Here is a 19,119-nt window from a genome sequence, read left to right as displayed (position 1 = left end):
ACCAGCTGGAAGGTAAGGCCACACGGGAGGATGGAAGATGATGGTGAGAGCAGAACTTCAGAGTTTGAATTCAAAGAAGGAGCAATTTGGGGTGGACAAGGTCCAGTGTTGCCCCTGCCAGGGGAGTGATGGGAGGTCAAAGAACTGAGTATTGCAAGGGTCCTCAAAATGGATCACATCTGGCAGAGGCCTGAGTCTAAAGGGAAGCTCCAACTGGAAGTCAAGATCTAAACGGGAGTCTGGCTACTTTCTGGGTCTGAATTAGCAGCAGTGACCGTGTATACACCCACAGATCATGTATGCACCCACAGTGCATCCAGCTTAATGCACCAGTACTGATAACAAATCTAAAGGAAGTTGGGGACTCTGTACCAGCTGTTTGCACATCCTAAAAGTAAGGTCAGGCCTAGGCCCCAGGCTCTAGGGTGGAGGTCACAGTGTGGGGATTTCAGCCCTGTGAGGGAGCAATTCACCTTAGGCCCTAAGGGAGCAGGACAGACGGGAAGGCTGTTGATTCTGGGAGAAGTGGCTTGTAAAGAATTAATAAAATTCCACTGGATTAGCATGTTTACAGATTTAAAATGTCTTGCTAACCCTCAGCAACGATTCTGCACCCTTAACAGCTTTACAGGAGCGACGCTCAGCTCATCCCGTGGGGGTGATTAGATTTTAGATTAAGGTTTCCAGCCTGTGTTCCCTACAGCCTGCTGGTACAGCGTCCGCCGCTTTACACCTGTGCGCTCTTTCACAAAGTTCCTTCTTCTTTCATGGCCCAGTTTCCCGCTTTTAAAATGTCCATATTAGTACACCGCATAGGGTTATTGTGAGGATTACGTGAGGTAGTTAATGTAGAGCTCTGGATGCACAGTGAGCACCTGACCACGTTTATTACCCAGACAACATCTGAGGATGTTGAAAACTGGCTGCGTTTACACGTGATCACTGAGGGAGCCGGAAGAAAATCCCGCGCAGCCGTAGAAGTGCTTGCAGTGGCTCCTGCCCGCCGCTGGGGGTCGCAGGGGCCGCTGGGTTCGCCCCGCCCCCGAAGGGTCAGAGGTCAACGGGCGGCCAAGGAGCGGCTGCGCGCCGCGGTTTCCCAGTCCCGGGAGGATGGCGCCGCCGGAGCGCTGCCCTCTGTGCCGCCAGACCTTCTTCTGCGGTCGCGGACACGTCTACAGTCGCAAGCACCAGCGGCAGCTGAAGGTGGCTTTGGAGCGGCTCCTGCCGCAGGTGCGCATGGGAGATTGGAGGGGACCATGGACCGCCTGGAGCATGGCGGGCAGGGCAGTGCCCGAGGGGGTGGGATTTGGGAGTCCCACTAGGGTCCTACTTAGCCTTTCCTCCCTGGCATCTTCTCCGCGGCAGGTGGAGGCCGCCCGGAAGGCCATCCGAGCCGCACAGGTGGAGCGTTACGTGCCCGAGCACGAGCGGTGCTGCTGGTGCCTGTGCTGCGGCTGTGAGGTGCGGAAACACTTGAGCCACGGAAACTTGACAGTGCTGCACGGGGGGCTGCTGGAGCATCTGGCCAGGTGAGCGCCGGGCCGGGAGCCGCATCTTGCGCAGCTGTGTATATTTGTGGGAGGGAGAGTTTAGAATGGGTGAGAGGAAGAACGCTTTTGTGATTTGATCAGGGTGGATGATTGGGTCATTTTACAGGCATTGCCAACCTTGAGGGGCAGGGGGCTTGTAGCTGCTACGGTCCCAGTGGTGGCAGTCTAGCTGGGAAAGCCGGCTGGGCAGCTGGCTCAGTCAAGTAACCTCCCATCACTTCCTCTCGAATTCTCCCATTTGTATTGGAACAGAGAGACTGTAGATCTGGAAGAGACTACTGACAGTAATTTTCCCTCAGCCTTTCCCAGAGGTAGAAACCCAGGTGTCAGTTTGCATTATTTATCTTATGCCTAGATGTCTGAGTAATGTTCTGTAATCTACCATTGAGATTACTTGTCCTCTCCGTTCTCAGCCCCGAGCACAAGAAAGCAACCAACAGATTCTGGTGGGAGAACAAGGCTGAGTTCCACATGAAAGAGAAGTTTCTGATCTCCCCCCAGGATTATGCACGGTAAGTCACTGGTTACGAATGATAAGAGTGGCAAAGTGTAGATTCTCTGTGTCTGTGTCAGGTACTGGAGCTTCCTCCAGGAAATGTGTGTGTAATAGAGCCAGTGGAGCTGGTATGGCAGAATGTTAACAGTAAATCTGGGGAAGAGGTTCACGGGTGTTCCTTGTACTATTTTGTTTCTTGGAGTTTGAAATTATTCAAAATTTAGAGGAAAAATGACCTACTGATGATCTTTTTGCAGCTGGCAGGGATTGGGTTTCTGGGCTGACTTGCCCTTTTTCTTTTTAGATTCAAGAAGTCTATGGTGAAAGGTCTGGATTCCTATGAGGAAAAAGAGGATGAGGTGATCAAAGAGGTGAGTTAAAGGAAAGTCTTCTGAAGGACCCAGCCCCCACTATCTTGTACCTGTCTAAGCAGCCTCTCTCCCACAGATGGCAGCTCAGATCCGTGAGGTGGAGCACAGCCGGCAGGAGGTGGTTCGGTCTGTCTTAGAGGTTGGTTTCCCTCGGAGGAGCCAGAGCAGTATCCAAATCCACTGATTCCTGGTTCTCCCATGTCCAGCATTTCACCTGCCAGCTCTTAAGAGAATTCATGGACTCCATGCTTCATCTGCTCGGCTTGAATTTCCTTACCTGCCCACCAGGGGGCAGGCCTTGTCAGTAGATGATGTGGGCAGGGCTGGGAGGGAGGGAAAAGTTTGCAAGATGGACAATTATTTACTTTTGGAGGGTGGGAGCATGGCCTAGGCAAACTCTTTCGCATCCTAGACACATTTATTTTTCCTGAATCAAACTCAGCCTCAGGCAGTGCCAGACCCAGAAGAGGGCTCTTCGGCACCTGGAAGCTGGAAAGGAACAAACAGGTAAGATTGTCAGGAAACCTCTTGTTGGGAGTTCTGGCATCTCTTAGAGCATTCTGCAACCTTTTGGCCAGGAAATGGGAACAAATCTCATCTTTGCCATCCTCGTGGCTCAAGGACCTCATCTGCCAGCCTGGCTCCTGTTTGTCTTTTTCAGCCAAGTAGCCTCCACCTCACAGCAGCCCTCATACTTGGACCTGCCACCAGCCCCAGAGCTTGACTGGATGGAGACAGGACAATCTCTGACATTCATTGGCCATCAGGTACAATAGATAAGAAAGCCAGGAAAGAGCCAATGCCCCCTCAGTTGGCAGGATACGCATTTCCCTTGTTTTTTTTTTTTTTTTTTTTTTTGTGTGTGTATTCTGGCTATTCCTCTCTTCTCTGCAGGCTTTTCCCTCTTGCTGCACTGTCCCTTAGTCTCATTCCACTAGACCTTTCCTCATGGTGATCTTACCCACACATTGACCCCCCACCCCTTGCCACGTAGGAGTGCCAACCCCTAAATCTCTGTAGAATCTATAGTTCCAGCTCAGTACAGGATATTTATAACCCCCAGGCACCTGAAACTAACCCCCACCACTCCTGTTATTTCCAATAACTGTAGATACAGATCCATATTCCCTCCTTCTCTTTTATCTCCCACATCCTGTCGATGATTGTCTTAACTATTCTACCTCCTGAATATGAGTTGGCTCCCGTTCCACCTTGGAACAATTCCTACTCTGCAGTTCTGTCTCAAACACTGCCAAAGTCACTGCCTCACTTCTTACATTCTGTACTCCAGCCATGCTGGGCTCCTCCCTGCTTTTGCACATGTAATTGCCATTGCCTTAAATGATACACCTTCCTTCATCACCTACATAATGCTTACCATCCTTCAGGTCTTAGCACAAATGTCACTTTTTCAAGGAACAGTTTATCTGAACAGATCATGTTATAAATGGATGTATTACTGTGTAAAAAGCTGTGAGTTAAATTTGTGTAATTTTTTTTAACTTGTGTAATTTATACTTCTCTTCCCCAATAACATGTGCTCTGTGAGCAAAGGGTTTTGTTTACCTAGCATGTAGTAGGCACTCTATTTTGGACATCTCCACTATCAAGACCTTGAGTCTGGTGAGGACAGGACTGTCTTTCAGTGATTTATTGTGTTCTTAAGACTAACATCAACCCGGTTGCAGAATTATCATTGTTACAGTGTTCCATCTACCTCCTGTAAAATTTCCCCTTTCTCTAGACTATGACTATCCTATCATCTCTTGGCTTTCTTATCTAGGATTTTTTTTCCCTCCCATTTCCAACTACAGGATACACCAGGAGTTGGTAACATCCACTCAGGTAAGGCCCAGGGTAATGTTTCTCAAACCATAACAGGCAATTTTTTTTTAAAGAATAAAGTTGCTAGAGCACTATCTACTCAACAAAGTTGGGTCTTTCAGACACACTCTGGGGTTCTAGGTTTCACCGGTAGGAGAGTACCCAAGACATCTATTTCAAATGCATCTGAGTAGCTCAGTAGCTTTGCCCAAAGTAACATATACATCCACCTGTTCAGATTTTTTTTTCCAACTTTCCGATCTAAGGTGTCTTAAAAGTTAGAAAATGTCACTTAGTAATTCTCATATGTTCTATCAGTATATGAGTGTGTGTCTTAGTTTGATCCTAAGAGGAGACGTTTTATATTCATTTGCTGAAGTATTTTTTGCAATAATACACTTAATATTTTTTATTTTTTAAAAAAGCAGAACTATGAGGATTATTCTTCAATGGCAAGAATACATGCCATTTTGAAAATGAGAGTATGAATTAAAGCTCCTTGCAAACAGCCTACAGAGAAGTCTGCCCTGGACAGTGCCCACCATGGCATCAGCCACACTATAGCCACTCATCTCCCAGTATTTCAACTGAGAGAAAAAAATACTGTTTGAAAAATAGATTACAAACTTTAGCATAATAAACGTACATTAAAAAAAAACATAAAGCACTATTTAATGAAAGGACTTCTATCCTGAATATATGAAGAACTCTGAAAACTCAATAAAGGCATATAAAATGATGCTCATCAGAATAGCTAAAGACTGACCATGTATGTATGCAGGAACTCTAACACACTGCTGCTGGGAATGTAAAATGGCATTCCCACTTTGGAAAACAGTTCGGCAATTTCTTAAAAAGTTAAACATACAACCTCCATTATGATCCAGCCATCCTAAGACAAAGCATGACTACACAAAGGCTTTCACAAATTGTCATAGTTTTATTTGTAGCAACACAAAACAGGAGGAAAGAAGTCCAGATGTGCCTCAACAAATGAACAAATGCAAAGAATACTCAACAAAGAACTACTGATACATGCAACACAGAAATCTCAAAATAATATGCTTAAAGGTACACAAAAGAGCACATTGTATTCCATTTATAGACAATACAAACTATAGCAATATTATCAGTGGTTGCCTGGGCTGGGAAAGGGGTATGGGGAATACTGAAAGAAAATATTTTAAAGAGGCACAAGAATACATGGAGGTTATGTTCAGTACCTTGATTGTGGTTTTTTCAAATTGTGTATCTTAAATACGTGTACTTTGCTGTACGTTAATTACACCTCAGTAAAGCTTTTAAGTATCAGCACATGTAAGATATGTTGCTTTAAATTAGCCTAGAACCCTCAACTTCCTATGGTCCAGAATTCCTGAATTTTACCTTTGAATATTTACAGTTCTCAAGTACAAGCTTATAGCTAGGGTATGTTTCACAACAGCCTGAAGGTTAAAAAAATTCAAGTGCCTTAATTTCTTCCTAAAGGGTCTTCCTTTTCCAGGTGCCACACCTCCCTGGATGTTGCAAGATGAGGAATACAGCTCTGTGAACCAACTAATAGGACCCTCTTATGAAGAGTTTCTTAAAGAAAGTAAGTTAACTAATTCAGGAATCGTGGCGGGTTTTTAAAGTCTTCCTACTCAAATAAAACTCTACTTGTTGTAGAGGAAAAACAGAAATTGAAGAAACTCCCACCAGACAGAGTTGGGGCCAACTTTGATCACAGCTCTAGCACCAGTGCAGGCTGGCTGCCCTCCTTTGGCCGGGTCTGGAATAACGGACGCCGCTGGCAATCCAGGTATGAGCCCAGTGTCAGGACACCAACCCACCACCCCTTTGGATCTCAGCCTGTGTCCTGCTAACCCTTCCTTCCTTTCAGACATCAATTCAAAACTGAAGCTGCAGCAAGAAACAGTCATGTAAAGAAAAAAAACTAATGGTTTCCTGATGTGTTTCCAGCAACCATAATAAGGCTCAAAACCAAGTCAACAAACCCATACTTGCTATATTATCCTTTGTAACTACCTTTCTTAGGAAAACAGACATACCAACTTGTTTGATTTAATAAAGTTTTATTTTTCAAAATGTACAGTTGGTGGGACCTGTAAATAAAAAAAAATTAAAAGGATCAGAACCACAGAGCCTTGTGAAGGGGATGCATACTTCCTACACCACGAGTCCCTGGGTTCTTGCTCACCTGTTCATGCATCTTCACCAGCAGCTGGGGCATCTCCACCCTTGGTGTTCCTGGTGTAAATCACTTGAGCTCTGTGCTTTGAAACCAGTTTAATAAGTCCTAGGGAAAAAAGATGAAAGTTTTCACACAGCAGTACTACTCAACAGACACTAGAAATAGCTAGTAGTTTATTTTGGGGAAATAGAAATGCTGAATTTGAGCATGAGCAGGCATGCCTACATTTCTTGGTGATAATCTGACTCACTCTTTTTAAATGAGGGGACTCATTACCTATTCTTGGGATAGCCACCTTTATAGAACTTTACTGTAACTTATAAATCTCTACTTTCATATTAGGCCCTACAAGTAGCTTGAAATATTTATATACTCATTTATACCGATGTGAAATTATGGTAGATAGACCCCATTTTAAATCATTTGATTTTAAAATGTTGATGCATATTTTAGTATTTGTGTATTTAAAAAATTTAAAAGGATTTTATTAATATTTCATTGGTCATATTTCAATATAGTTGTGTTTTCTCTGTAACTCTATGTATTTATTTCATTCACCTGAAAACATAACGGATCCTTGGGCTTCACCAAACTGTCAAAGAGGTCCATGGCACAAATGGCTAAGAACCCTGCTTTAGGGTCTATCCTAAGAGTAACATATTAGAATTGTTACCAACAACCACTGGTCAGCCTGCACCTAGCCTACTTTTTAAAATTCAGTAAAAGTGTTTAAAATTGCTAACAGTCAAGCCAATTTAAGGTGCAAAAGCATACATATACAATGCACCCCTCTCACCTTTACTAAGGAGCTCCTGAAGGGCTGCCCTGGCCAGGGAACCACGAATCTTCAGTCTTTCAGAGACGACGGCTGGGGTTATAAGCTTATAGTTTGGAACTTCCTTACAGAGTTTGTCATATGTCGCTTTGTCAAACAAGACTAGGTTATTAAGCTTGTCGCGAACTTTGCCTTTGGACCACTTCTGCTCACAAAAAAAAGAAAAGGAAAACAGTCAGTCCTCCTGGAAGAAGCAGTCTGTCACTCCTCCCGTCAACCTGTGTCAGACAAATCTCTTCCATGTTTGCACGGCTATACTGAGAGGGTGGCTGTGTTCCTTGGAACACGAACCTACGAAATTCAGAATTTGCATTAGATCTGCAAATTAAGATTCAGCCAAGCTACAAAGTAAGAGACCCTGTTTACCACTAATGACATCAAAGATTCATTCGATTGGAAAAAGAAAAAAAAGGCCACCATGCATTGGATACTTTCAGATATGGGCCGAGCCCCACGGAACCAATTAAAGTAATACTATGCGTTAAGCATCGTAACAAATGTTTTGTTCAATAAATGTTTAATTTCCAAGTAGTACGTACCCCGCCACTCTCCAAATGAGGGAAAAACAGAATGAATGGTGATGTGAACGTAAGCTCTAATACTCTGACTCTAAGACTTCACGACCTTAAAAGCCACTTGCTATATATACATCACTCAGTACAGCTTCATGGGCCCCACGCCCCAAGTCTCCCTCACTCTTCGAGGGGAAGACCACTCCTACCTTCTTTTTGGCCTTGCCCCCAGATTTGTTCACCGGATCTTTGTCTTTCTTGGCTGACTTTCCGGCATCTTTCTTCTTCTTGTCGTCCTTGGGCGGCTGCAGAAGAAAAGCAGGAATGCGGGCGGATCATAAGGCAGCCCCATGCTCCCACTACTCCTGGGCCGCCACCCTAGCCAGACTCCACTGCCGAAGCACATGGGGGAAGGAACAGCACGCCCGCCTAGAAACGCAGTCCGGCAGTTCTGGAAGCCCTCCTCTGATGAGGCCCAAAACGCGCGCCAGCACCGCCCGCCCCCAGAATTACACCGGCTTTCCCCCCGAACTCACCATAGCGAAGCCTGGAGAGCAGCTGCTACCACTACCGCCTCGCTAAGATGTCGGACAAAAAGGAAGCCAGCTCGCGAACAAACCCAGAAACCTCCGCCCGCTAGGAGTGCTTCCGGGGCAAGGGGCGGAGCCGAGCGGAGGAAGTCCGGAGGCGCAGTCCCAGCTCGGGCCCGGAACTGGCTACGGAAGTGGGAGCACGCCGTCCCCGCTGCCCCAGCTTGTTGGACTTTGCCGCGAGTTGGGAAGCGGTCACACTTTGCTATTTCCGGCACTAAGAATCGAGAAAAAGGAACGGAAAAAAAATTCCAAGTCCCGGCAATTGACCTTTCCGCGTCATAGACACCCCAGCGTGCTCCAAGTGCGCAAGCGCTGTAGCGGGCCGCGCGCCAGGGCCGAGACGGGGAAACAGGTCCGGGGGCAGGTCTCGTGCTGTGGATCCGGGGCGGGACCGGAAGCAGGAGGCGGAAACCCAGTCCCGCAGCCGCGGCCCAGTCATGGCGATTTTCAGTGTGTACGTGGTGAACAAAGCTGGCGGCCTCATTTACCAGTTGGACAGCTACGCGCCTCGGGCTGAGGCTGAGAAGACCTTCAGTTACCCGCTTGATCTGCTGCTCAAGCTACACGACGAGCGCGTGCTGGTTGCCTTCGGCCAGCGCGACGGCATCCGGGGTCGGTTAGGTTTTGGCCCCGGGGCGGGGCCTGGTGCTGCCGCAGTGGGCTGGCGTCTCTGGGCTGGGGGCGGAGTGGGGGAGGGTTTGGGGCGGAGTCCCTTGTCCCCTTGGCGGGATCCACGCTGAGACTCCTTGACGCTTTGCTTCGCCTCTGCAGTGGGCCACGCAGTGCTGGCCATCAACGGTGTGGACGTGAACGGCAAGTACACGGCGGATGGGAAAGAGGTGCTGGAGTACCTGGGCAACCCTGCTAACTACCCGGTGTCCATTCGATTTGGCCGGCCTCGCCTCACCTCCAATGAGAAGCTCATGCTGGCCTCCATGTTCCACTCGTAAGTTCTCCAATCCTTCCTAGGTTCTGTTGGTCTTCACTTGGCTCATAGGCTGGCCGAGTTGCTGTGGTTCTACGCTCAGACTCTTGAACCTTGGTTTTTGCCTGTCTGTACCTCCTTTTAAATCGTCAGTTCTTGTGTGATGAAAAGAGGAATTGATCCTGTATGACAAGACTTTAGGAAATACTGGTAGAGGTATGATATTGCCTAAATCAGCTTCTTTCCTGTGAGTTGTAGGTTCTCCGTCTTTAAGGTAAGGCATTGAGCTAAATGATGATATTTAAGATCTTTTCCTGTCATCTGTGGTATGAGATGTGCTGGTTGTGCGTAGCCACCAGGTGAGTAAACATGGCATGTATTTCCAGAATGTTAACTTTACGTTTTCAGTGTTAAATGTTGTAGCCAAGTATGAATGTAAAATACATGCAGAATTTAGATGGATTAAAAAATTCTTTTTTTTCTGCGGGGGAGGTAGTTAAAGCTTAACTTGTTTATTTGTAGAGGAAGTACTAGGGAACGAACCCAGGATCTTGTGTGTGCTAAGCATGCACTCTACCACTTGAGGTATACCCTCCCCCACCAAATGAATTTTTAAGAAATCTTGATACTGCTGCCATGCAGTTCACACCACTTTTTCTGTCTCAGGCTATAATGTGAACTCCTCAGCAGATAAGGGTCACTTCAGTGGAAAAGTTTGAAAAGCACTCCGTCATAGCAGTGAAGTGCATTCCCAACTTTGCCTCCTTTGCAAATAGGCTGTTCGCAATCGGCTCCCAGCTGTCTCCCGAACAGGGCAGCTCAGGCATTGAGATGCTGGAGACAGACACATTCAAACTGCACTGCTTCCAGACACTGACAGGTACACGCCTCTGGATAGTCTAGAGGGATGCATTGGGGCAGGTTGGGGGATGGAATTGAGCAGAGTTGGCCTTTGTAAGCAAAGGGGTGGTGGTTAGCCTTTTCTGGGACAACTGCAGTTTATTTTGTTAATCTAAGGCCAATATTTAATCTGATGCCAACTCAGCATGCTCAGCCCTGGTTATCCTGGGCACAGATAAAACTCACAGTGATGTTATCTCATACTGCACATGTCTTGGAAGGTGTAAATGTTATTCCAAAATGAAATTTGAATGCCAAATGGAAATGGCCTTTGGATCGTGCCATTGCATAACGCCCTGAATGCAGATCATTGAAAACTGCCTGAGTTTGATCCCTACTTGGCACCTTCTACTGAGGGACCCCAAAGCCAGAAGTAATTGACAGAGCTATAACTAAAAGCCCGGTCTCTCAATCAGCTGGGTGATGTGATAGTTACTTCTCTTCTCTGGTCTCACCTGTAAATTCAGAATCTTGCCTTCTGTGCTTTATGTAGCAATAAAGATAAAATAAAAAATGGGCTTATGAAAGTGCTGTACAACCACAGGGTGACATTATTTGCTTTCTTTACCCTTTGGTGACCATTCTCGGCCCTCTCCAGGAATCAAGTTTGTGGTGCTGGCGGATCCTAGGCAGGCTGGGATAGATTCTCTTCTACGAAAGATTTATGAGATTTACTCAGACTTTGCCCTGAAGAATCCGTTTTACTCCCTGGAGATGCCCATCAGGTATGTGGTCCCACTCCCCAGATACTGAGCAAAGCCTCCTTGTCCCTCCCTGTATGCTCTTTCCCAATGTTATTTTCAAGTGCAATAGAGTTATTTTTAAACAAATCAGAAGTGACTAGCCTTTTAGTTATTTATTTTTTTTTGAAAACCAAAGACTTCCCTTGGGGTTCATGTCCTTCTTCAAGCAGAATTTCCACTGGCTCTGCTTCTGCACCCAAAGTGGAGAGAGCCTCAGGCCTCACACTTTGTCCTTATTTGTGCCCCCTGGGGCCGGCCTAGGTGTGAGCTGTTTGACCAGAACCTGAAGTTAGCCCTGGAGGTGGCAGAGAAGGCTGGAACTTTTGGACCTGGGTCATAGGCTGAACCTGCAGTAGGCCCCTCAAAATCTGAGACATCCTGCTGCAGGGGTTGTGCTGTTTCCACTCGGATAGAGGTCCCAGCAGCCTTGCTAGTGCACTTGAAAACGGGAGGATGCTGAGCCTGAACGTGTACTGATCCCTGAGCCTTAATACCATGCTCTCTTCTCTCCTGTGTCTATCATGGTCCTACTTCCCAACTCTGTACAGATTATTTATGGAGGAGGTAGGCCCATAAATTCTGTAATAAACATTCCTTTGATCTCAGTGTTTGCTATCCTAATTGATGGTTTGGGGGGAAAGGCTCAGGATGGGAGACAGGAATGTTAAGGGAATTCTGGGAAGATGAGATAACTATGTTCTAGTAGAAAACAAAACAAATATGTGTTCATTAAGTGAATGAATGAACATGGGACTTTGAATCAAGAGCCTTAGACCTAGTTCCAGAATTGCTCCTGACTTCCTAGGGGGTGGGTGTGGTGGTGATGATGACAATGAAAATGATGATGGAACATTTATCAAGTGCTTACAGCTGGGTTTTTACTGCTTTATCTCATTAAATCCTCACCCTTACCTTGGAGGGGGGAGGGGGATGTACATTCTATGTCTGTTACAGATGAGATTTAGTAAGGTACAAACTCTGCCTCAAAGTCTTAATCTAGTTATCAGCAGACTGGGTTGGAACCCAGGCTTTCTGACTACACTGTCAGTGGGTGTTCTGTTGTCTCCCTCCATCAAGTTATTTAACCCGCCTGAAACCCAGTAGCTTCATCTCCAAAACATTCACTGATTTAAACAGTGTGAAGTTGAAGGCAGGGGAGACATGAGGTTAAAGGAGTCCATCCATACCTCAACATTCCCATTCCAGGGAAATGAAGTCTCTCTCTTGGGTGGAAGAAGCAGGTTTTAAGGGAGTATTTCCCAAAGAAAGCCATCTCTGGCTTGTATTACCCCTTTTGAAAGAATTAGTAACAGTGTTTAGTATCAAATCTAGTTTTAGTTTTCTATGACAAGTCTTTGTATCCTCCCACCCATACCCTCTACTGTACCCAGGGTATTGGTGAGAGTGGTATCTCCCCTCTTCCCCTGCTGTCCAAGGTATGGGCAGTAGCAGTTGCCCCCTGCTGAGAGCGTTCGGGCAGACGTCATGGCCCATTGCTGCCCTGCTGCTGCAGGAGAAGCCTCACCTCAGGTGGGGATGGGGTGGGATGGGGATAGGGCAGGGCCCAGGAGACTCCCTGAGTGCAGGGGTTTCCTGTTTGAAGGCAGGAAATAGGAGCTAATGAAGTCCAAGAACAAAGGTTGTCTTTTAAATAGAAATTGGATGGGGAGCTGGGACCTCATTAGCCACTGAACTTCCAGCACCACCAAGGGAAATGGCGCAGAAAGGGAAAGTCAAAGATTCAGTGCTAGCCAGAGCAGCCCCCTCTCTCCCTCCCCCGCCTCGTGGAGGGGAAAGGCCACAGGTGGGACGGGATGCTCCAGAGCCTGCGCTGACTTCACTCAGCCTTCTTGGGCGCTCGGCCCATCTTGGTGCGGATGTTTCGTAGGAGGAAGAAGGCACCTGTGCTGGCCGCACAGATCACTTCAGCCACCCAGAAGGCTGTGCTCCAGCTGTAGTGCTTGGCAATGCTGCTGAAGGGCAACCCAGCCAGAAAGCCGCCCACTGTCAGGGAGGAAGGAAGAGCCTGAGTCACTACGAGGCTCAAGCCACTGGAGCCTGCTCCAGCCCCTAGCTGGCCCATATGCAGGGCATCAGCGGGGTATCACTTACCATTGGCCATGAGCCCCACAATGGCATGGGATGTGCCACACAAGTTAGGGGGGGCGCTCTCGTTGGCTATAACTCCAAACAAGGCAATGGGACCGTAAGAGGAGAAACCAAATACAGCTCCCAACACCAGGATCCAGAGCTGCAAGGGCAGGGCAGGGTAGCATTTAGAGTGAGAAAGCCTACTACCTACCCACCCCTGCAGAGTGGGGAGAACACCTGGCCCCAGGAACAAATAATTACAGCAAGGAGACAGTAAGTGACCCTGCTACACACACACACACACCACTTCCCAACACTGACTGCAGAACTAGAGTAGGTGCCCCAGGTAACCGACCCAGGGTCCTGTGTGGCTGGGTGAGGGACGTACAGAAGCCATCCCTCCAAGTCAGGTGCTGCCTCGTAGGATTTGTGCAAGCTGGATTGGCTAAGGGCAAGGTGGAGTGGGTAGGACAAAGGTGAGACACACCAAGAGAAAAGCCAGAGAAAGATGAGGCACCTCATTCTCCGTAAAGCCTGTGAGCTCAGCGAGAGGGTGAAGAGCTGGAGTCCAGAAAGCAACATCCTAGAGGAGCACAGAGAAGAGAAGAAACCAGGCGCAGAGTCGAGGGGGCACTGAGGTACAAACAGAACTGAAAAGGGAAATCTGAGAGGCAGAGAAAGGTCAGAGAGAGGGAGACTGAGAGTCAGTGGCCCTCGCTTTCTCACCCTTGTGCCTGCTGTGGGCCAGGCCCTCCTTAGTTACCTTGTGGGAGTCACTGGTCACAGTTACCCGGAAGAGGTACATGGACACCGTCATGCCAGCCATCATGAGCAGTAGCAGGCCATGGCGGGGGTTCCCGTAGACGGACAGCCCTGCCTGTGGATACAGTCCCGGCACCATCAGCCAGAGGAACAGCAGAGAACCCCCACACCTGGACTCTGACACAGCCGGCCTCTGCTGACAGGTCTTTGGCAATCCCACCGCAGTTCTTGGCCTGGGGCAGCTCTGGGAGGCCCTGGAACCTGCTCATTATGTTTTGAGGCCAAACTCCACAACATCCCTTCCTCCACTTGGGGCAGACACGTGCTGGCAGGCTGTACCCAGTCCTTCCCCAACCCCAGTCTCCCTGGGGCTATGGAGAAGCCCACTGCTAGGCTGAGAGAAATTCTGGCTCCACTTGACATTGGCTAAAAGCCATTCCCCAAGAGCTTCATCCCCACCTCCCTCACAAAGAAAGAGTAGCCTGGAAAATTGTTCCCACCTCACCCAGCCTAAACCAGCATATGCCAGCCTGCCTACACTCCAGGGCACCCACCTCTCTGGTGCCTGTCCCAGTCATGCTGGGAAGATTTAAAGGGACCCTCCTCCTTCCTGTCCCTTCTGCCCACTCACCTTTGCCATGGCCCGGTCTGACAGGTAGCCAGCTGCGATGCTGCCTACAAGGCCCCCAACCTCCAGGGCACTCATGTAGGAGCTCCCTGCAGTGGGGAGTTGTGGCGGGAAGAGGGAAAGGAAGGGTGGAAGGGTGTTACACCTTGGGGTTGTCCCAGACTGGCTTAAACCCAGAGGTACAGGGTCCCCAAGGTTGACTGGCCACAGCTGCCTGAATGGTGCCCGGTTTCAGGAAAAGAAGAAAGGGCATAGAGGGAAATGTCCTGTCCCTGAATCTCCTGCTTCCTAGGCCCACCCCTGTTCCAACACATCTCACCCACGAGGGCTGACTGTCCTTTCTCCTGGATAAGGAAGAACTGGCCCCAGTCAGTACAGCATGTCTTTACTCCGAACACCACGAGGTAGCCAGTGGAGAGCACCCACAGGTAGGGGGACAGCAGCAGATCCTGTAAGGTACTCTCCTCTTTCAAGGAGCCTGGTAGGGTGGGAGAAGGCCGGGCCTCAGTCTCTGCTCCAGCTGCCCTGCCCCACCGAAACCCCACCACTCATTAACTAGCCTCAGGGGCAAAGTCCATCCACACAGCCAGGGATCAGCAGGAAGTCAACCCCTCACCCACTGCTCTGCCCTCTCCCCTCCACTGCAGGTCTCCACAAATGAGAACCGAGGAGGGGTGGGGGAAGCCACTTAAGCTTAGGATGCTGTCCCCAAAGGGAAGTCTGGCTCTGTTGTGAGGAAGGACTAGGATATAACATGAGTCCTAGCATTTGTTGGCTCTGCCACTTCTCTGGTACTCAACTGCCTCTCAGAAGGGAGTTTTATTTACTCCCCATCCACTCTTCCATCACCATCCCCTTCCCGACATCTACTGGCTAGCACAGGGCCAGACATTCAGCCAGTCCCTCAATGAAAGTCAGCCAGGTGAATGATGAATGAAGGTTCCCGAGTGGTCGGCTTGGGTGGGTGCTCACCCTTCTTGCCCTTGGAGGGGGTGGGGTCCAGGTTGCGGAGTCCAACATCAGCAGGTTCATTGTAGATGAGCAGGAGACAAAGGAAGGAGACAACCATGCACAGTGCCCCGGACAGGGCCAGTGTGCTGCGCCAGCTGTAGCTCTGGGCGAGGATGGTCGCCAGGATGGGGCCCAGCCCTCCAGCCAGGTTCATGCTGGTTGATAGGATGGCCCACCAAGTACCAAACTGAGATGGCTCGAACCACTGTGGGGTAGAAGGGGACAGAGTAGATGCCCAGCCTACAGTCCATATTGAAGCTGGGGGTCAGGTAGGGCAGACCCAGAGGCTCAAATTACAGCAGTGAGGGAGAGGGCTCTTGTACTTGGCAGGGCCAATTCCCTCATCTGCCACCTGATCCCACCATGTTCAGACTCCTAAAATATCTCAACAAGCAACAGGAGCTGAACTGGAACTGAAGAACCTGCTCTGGGTTGAGGGTGGAGGTGTTGGTGCATCCACGTGCTCCTTAGGTGTCCCCTATGCCAATCTAAACTGGGTCCTTCGAAGCAGACACTCACCTTCCGCAGGACCTTGCCACATGGGGGCCAGCCCAGCCCCTGTGCGAGGCCATTGAGGAACCAGAGAGCAGCGAAGACAGGTACTGTGGAGCTCCAGGAGAAGACAACGTTGACCAGGCCGACCAGGAGCAGCCCGGAAGAGAAGAGCCAGCGGGCACTCATCCGGTCAGACAGCACCCCACTCACGAACTTGCTGATGGCGTAGGCTGCCGACTGGCTGCTGGTGATGAGCCCTGCAGTGGAGAGGAGTGGGGAGCAGGACACCTGGGGGGTTAGGGGCTGGGGCAGAGGCACAGGAGGGGTGGAGGAAGGCATGGGATCAGGTGTGTAGAGGTGCCTGGCAGGGTGAGGCAGATTCCTTCCAAGAAGAATAGGAGGAGCCTGTGTTAGAACCCAAACTCATTCAAGGGGCCCCTCTACACCCCCTGACTCAACATCTGCACTGGACCCAGGCTGACCCACGACTTTTCAGCCTTTTGGAGAGTTCCAGCTGCAGCTGTCAGGGGTGGAAGGGAGCAGGACAGGACAACTCTCCTCCCTGGGGTTCTCATATGCCTGGTTCTCCCCTCCCCCTGGATGCCAGCCCAGGGCCTCTGGCAGTTCTGTTGCCCCACTTCTGAACATGGGGCAGAAGGCTTAGAATTGGAGTCAGGAATCTTATTCCTCCTGAAAGGTGGCCGGCGAGGCCCCATGGAGTCATTGTAGACAACTTCCCAGTTTCCAGTGCTCAGTGTCAGCAGCCAGCACTTGCCCTGTAGTCTTAGCTTGCACCCACGCAGATGCAGAAACCATGCTCAGAACCCTTATAACACACAGTGCACGTGTTGGTCACAGGCGCGCGCGCGCACACACACACACGCACGCATATCAGATAAGCAGCCCTCAGACATGCATAGCCCATGCCCACAGTCCTTCACACACTCATGTTCCCACGGATGCATGGGTCCTCGTGCCCGTGGGTCTCAGAGCCTCGGGCACGTGCACGGCCCCCGGCCTCTGCTGGGCACGGGCACTCCACACGCACGACATGCCTGTGCACACCCCACTGCACAAACACCCAGCTTGTCCTGCCGGTCTCGTGCCCCTGAGCCCACCGCTCCGCCCTGCCGGGGCTCACCCAGGGCATCCTTGTCCAGGGGGATCTCCTCCACCAATGACGGCATGACGAAGGAGAAGGTCTTGCGGTTGAAGTAGTACAGGCTGTAGCCGCCAAACATGGCCGAGAAGATCACAGAGCGGTAATAGCTGTAGCCTCGCGCCGCCATGGCGGGGGGGAGCCGGCCCTGCCGCCGGGACGCGGAGCCTCTGAGCACGGCGCCTGCCTGCGGCTCTCCCGGGGCCCCGATCTGCTGAGTTAGGCGGTTTCTGCTCCCTCCTCCGCCCAGCCTCCCAGGCTCCCTTTATAGCCACCTTCTGGACAATCATTAAGCCTGGGGCAGCTCCTAGGGAACCCAGTGTCCTGAGGGAGACAAGAAAACAGGAGATTACTGAAGGCCAAGCTGTGGGGACCGGAGGGGGTCAGAGAGGCGGGCAGTGCGTTGCGCCAGGCCAGTACCCCGTGTCCCCAGGACTTCTGCCTTTCTCCACTCTTACTTGTCTGCCTGCCTGTGAAACCAGCTGTGATTAAAGGTTTAGCCTAATTACTTTTGTCTGCTTGAGCCCAGGGGAGGCAGGGGTGGGATGGAGAGCTGTCCTCCCCAGCCCTGCTCCCTCACTCACCTACCTTCTCATTCATTCAGGGAAGGTTGAGGGCTTACTGGTTGCTGGGCACCGCACTAAGTGCAGGGTTAGTTTCTGCACACGCCCGCACCCCCCCCCCCACCATCACCACCCCCACTTCCAGGTCTTCTGGAACTGACCTCAAGCCTGTAACTCCCAATGCTTAGCACACGTTAGGGTGTAACTGTTTATTGATAGTTGCAGAACTGTAAGCAAGGGGGAAGGAACTTCCTAGCTCAGGTCCCACGGGGTCACACCAAAAGCCCCACTGGCGCTGCGCTCCTGGTTGGGTCACTCAGCCGCCTCAGCTCCCTTTTACCCTTGACGTCAGTGTAGGCTCCGGTCTGGCAGGCTGGGGCTTCAGGGACCGTGACCGGATGGCGCGTGGGCGGGAAGGCGCAGCGGCGGACTTCAGGCACAGTGCCCAAGCACCCTGCTTCCCTGGGACCCGGCAACACGCCCCCAACTTTTCTGTTCGGTTGGGAAAGCAATTGGAGCAGAAGGCGTGGGCGCAAGCAGGGCAGGCGACCGCACGTAGGCCGCCGAAGGCTCCTCGCTTCGGGCGCCGAGTGGCTTAACCTGGCGAGGTGGCCCTGGGCGGGGAGAAGCGGGAGGAGGGAGCGAGGCGGCGGGTTCTTGGCACATGCCCAGCCCCGTGTCCTCAAGCTACTCAGGACACCCGATTCGGGCTGGGAGCAGACGGAGGCCCAGGTGTAGGGGCTGGAGAGGTGCGGAGAGCCAGGACACGTGCGACAGAGAGGAGCGGACGCGTCCTCGTCAGGGACAGCGCCTCAGCGGCCCCCAGGCCCAGAGACTGCCCCCACCCCAGAACCCGCAGTCGCAGAAACAGCTCCGGGTTGGATCAGAAACTGGGCCTCCAACAAAGGAGCCGCAACACCTGAGACTGCCCCTCCAGTCCCGCCCAGGCGACGCCCCTTCCCCGCACACCGCCCGGTACCTGAACGGAGGTGGGAGCCGGAGTAGGACGGGGCGGGGCCGGCGGGACACAGCGGGCGCATGCGCGTGCGCCCTGAGTGGGGCGGGGCCTCCGCCTGCGTCTGCCCCGAAGATTTAGGACTTCAGCCTGCGAGTCACGCTGGTCCCTGGGCTAGGACAGCGCCCCTTAGAGGTCGGACTCGTACTTCCCTTCTTTTTTTTGTTTCAAACATTTTTTTTATTGAGTTATATTCATTTTACAATGTTGTGTCAAATTCCAGTGTAGAGCACACTTTCTGAGTTATACATGAACACGCATACATTGTCACATTCCGTCAGCCACAAGATCCTGTATATATTTCTCTGTGCTACACAGTACAATCTTGTTTATCTATTCTGCATTTTGAAATCCCAGTCCCTTCCCACCCCCCCATCCTCCTGGCAACCACAAATTTGTATTCTATGTCTGAGTCTGTTTCTGTTTTATATTTATGGTGTTTTTTAGATTCC

General features: G+C 50.5%; 4 protein-coding genes and 1 long non-coding RNA gene across 10 annotated transcripts; 2 read left to right on the top strand and 3 right to left on the bottom strand.

Moving 5' to 3' along the window:
• Positions 1-970: 970 nt before the first annotated feature.
• On the top strand, positions 971-6,331 carry CCDC84 (coiled-coil domain containing 84). 2 transcript variants are annotated; one of them, XM_032472690.1, is made up of 11 exons: positions 971-1,230; positions 1,366-1,529; positions 1,964-2,062; positions 2,351-2,417; positions 2,494-2,556; positions 2,860-2,924; positions 3,079-3,184; positions 4,232-4,262; positions 5,746-5,835; positions 5,910-6,042; positions 6,124-6,331. In XM_032472690.1, exons 1-11 carry the CDS (start codon positions 1,111-1,113, stop codon positions 6,179-6,181), a joined length of 996 nt encoding a protein of 331 aa, XP_032328581.1. In that variant the 5' UTR covers positions 971-1,110; the 3' UTR covers positions 6,182-6,331. The 2 variants fall into 2 exon arrangements, with proteins under 2 accessions (XP_032328581.1, XP_032328580.1); XM_032472689.1 differs by having other exon boundaries at positions 1,078-1,230; positions 5,910-6,331.
• LOC116661199 lies at positions 1,427-2,849 on the bottom strand. Its single transcript, XR_004317011.1, has 3 exons — positions 2,468-2,849; positions 1,668-2,383; positions 1,427-1,563 (listed from the first exon to the last, which is right to left on the bottom strand). It is a non-coding gene; the product is annotated as an uncharacterized LOC116661199 (long non-coding RNA).
• On the bottom strand, positions 6,300-8,461 carry RPS25 (ribosomal protein S25). The gene is made up of 5 exons (XM_006175308.3): positions 8,319-8,461; positions 7,992-8,087; positions 7,232-7,415; positions 6,442-6,540; positions 6,300-6,346 (listed from the first exon to the last, which is right to left on the bottom strand). Exons 1-4 carry the CDS (start codon positions 8,319-8,321, stop codon positions 6,446-6,448), a joined length of 378 nt encoding a protein of 125 aa, XP_006175370.1. The 5' UTR covers positions 8,322-8,461; the 3' UTR covers positions 6,300-6,346; positions 6,442-6,445.
• Positions 8,462-8,498: 37 nt separating this feature from the next.
• TRAPPC4 (trafficking protein particle complex 4) lies at positions 8,499-11,548 on the top strand. The gene is made up of 5 exons (XM_006175306.3): positions 8,499-8,987; positions 9,147-9,321; positions 10,077-10,180; positions 10,799-10,925; positions 11,205-11,548. The coding sequence occupies exons 1-5, from the start codon at positions 8,813-8,815 to the stop codon at positions 11,281-11,283; spliced, it is 660 nt and encodes a 219-aa protein (XP_006175368.1). The 5' UTR covers positions 8,499-8,812; the 3' UTR covers positions 11,284-11,548.
• On the bottom strand, positions 11,042-18,729 carry SLC37A4 (solute carrier family 37 member 4). Of its 5 annotated transcripts, XM_032472687.1 has the most exons (11): positions 18,632-18,650; positions 17,993-18,144; positions 17,072-17,413; positions 15,955-16,187; positions 15,397-15,640; positions 14,744-14,902; positions 14,428-14,513; positions 13,798-13,911; positions 13,552-13,617; positions 13,056-13,194; positions 12,578-12,947 (listed from the first exon to the last, which is right to left on the bottom strand). In XM_032472687.1, exons 3-11 carry the CDS (start codon positions 17,217-17,219, stop codon positions 12,781-12,783), a joined length of 1,356 nt encoding a protein of 451 aa, XP_032328578.1. In that variant the 5' UTR covers positions 17,220-17,413; positions 17,993-18,144; positions 18,632-18,650; the 3' UTR covers positions 12,578-12,780. The 5 variants fall into 5 exon arrangements, with proteins under 5 accessions (XP_006175366.1, XP_014406625.1, XP_032328578.1 ...); XM_006175304.3 differs by lacking the exon at positions 18,632-18,650 and having other exon boundaries at positions 11,042-12,947; positions 17,993-18,625; XM_032472688.1 differs by lacking the exon at positions 17,993-18,144 and having other exon boundaries at positions 18,632-18,729.
• Between the last annotated feature and the right edge of the window lie 390 nt (positions 18,730-19,119).

The sequence above is a fragment of the Camelus ferus genome, chromosome 33, assembly GCF_009834535.1.
Source record: "Camelus ferus isolate YT-003-E chromosome 33, BCGSAC_Cfer_1.0, whole genome shotgun sequence".
NCBI classification, from domain to species: Eukaryota; Metazoa; Chordata; class Mammalia; order Artiodactyla; family Camelidae; genus Camelus; species Camelus ferus.
This window is presented reverse-complemented; position numbering and strand designations above follow the sequence as displayed.

Coding starts and splice junctions, on each gene's coding strand:
- RPS25 (XM_006175308.3), bottom strand. Junction 7,416..7,991: donor GGGGCAAGGCCAAAAAGAAG/GTAGGAGTGGTC, acceptor TTTTGTGAGCAG/AAGTGGTCCAAAGGCAAAGT. Junction 6,541..7,231: donor TCAGGAGCTCCTTAGTAAAG/GTGAGAGGGGTG, acceptor TTTTTTCCCTAG/GACTTATTAAACTGGTTTCA.
- TRAPPC4 (XM_006175306.3), top strand. CDS start 8,813: ATGGCGATTTTCAGTGTGTACGTGGTGAACAAAGCTGGCGGCCTCATT. Junction 10,181..10,798: donor CTGCTTCCAGACACTGACAG/GTACACGCCTCT, acceptor GGCCCTCTCCAG/GAATCAAGTTTGTGGTGCTG. Junction 10,926..11,204: donor TCCCTGGAGATGCCCATCAG/GTATGTGGTCCC, acceptor GGGCCGGCCTAG/GTGTGAGCTGTTTGACCAGA.
- SLC37A4 (XM_032472688.1), bottom strand. CDS start 17,219: ATGGCGGCGCGAGGCTACAGCTATTACCGCTCTGTGATCTTCTCGGCC. Junction 16,188..17,071: donor CCTGGACAAGGATGCCCTGG/GTGAGCCCCGGC, acceptor TCTCCACTGCAG/GGCTCATCACCAGCAGCCAG. Junction 14,903..15,396: donor CCCCTCCAAGGGCAAGAAGG/GTGAGCACCCAC, acceptor CCACCCTACCAG/GCTCCTTGAAAGAGGAGAGT.
- CCDC84 (XM_032472689.1), top strand. CDS start 1,111: ATGGCGCCGCCGGAGCGCTGCCCTCTGTGCCGCCAGACCTTCTTCTGC. Junction 2,063..2,350: donor TCCCCCCAGGATTATGCACG/GTAAGTCACTGG, acceptor TTTTCTTTTTAG/ATTCAAGAAGTCTATGGTGA. Junction 2,557..2,859: donor TGGTTCGGTCTGTCTTAGAG/GTTGGTTTCCCT, acceptor AATCAAACTCAG/CCTCAGGCAGTGCCAGACCC.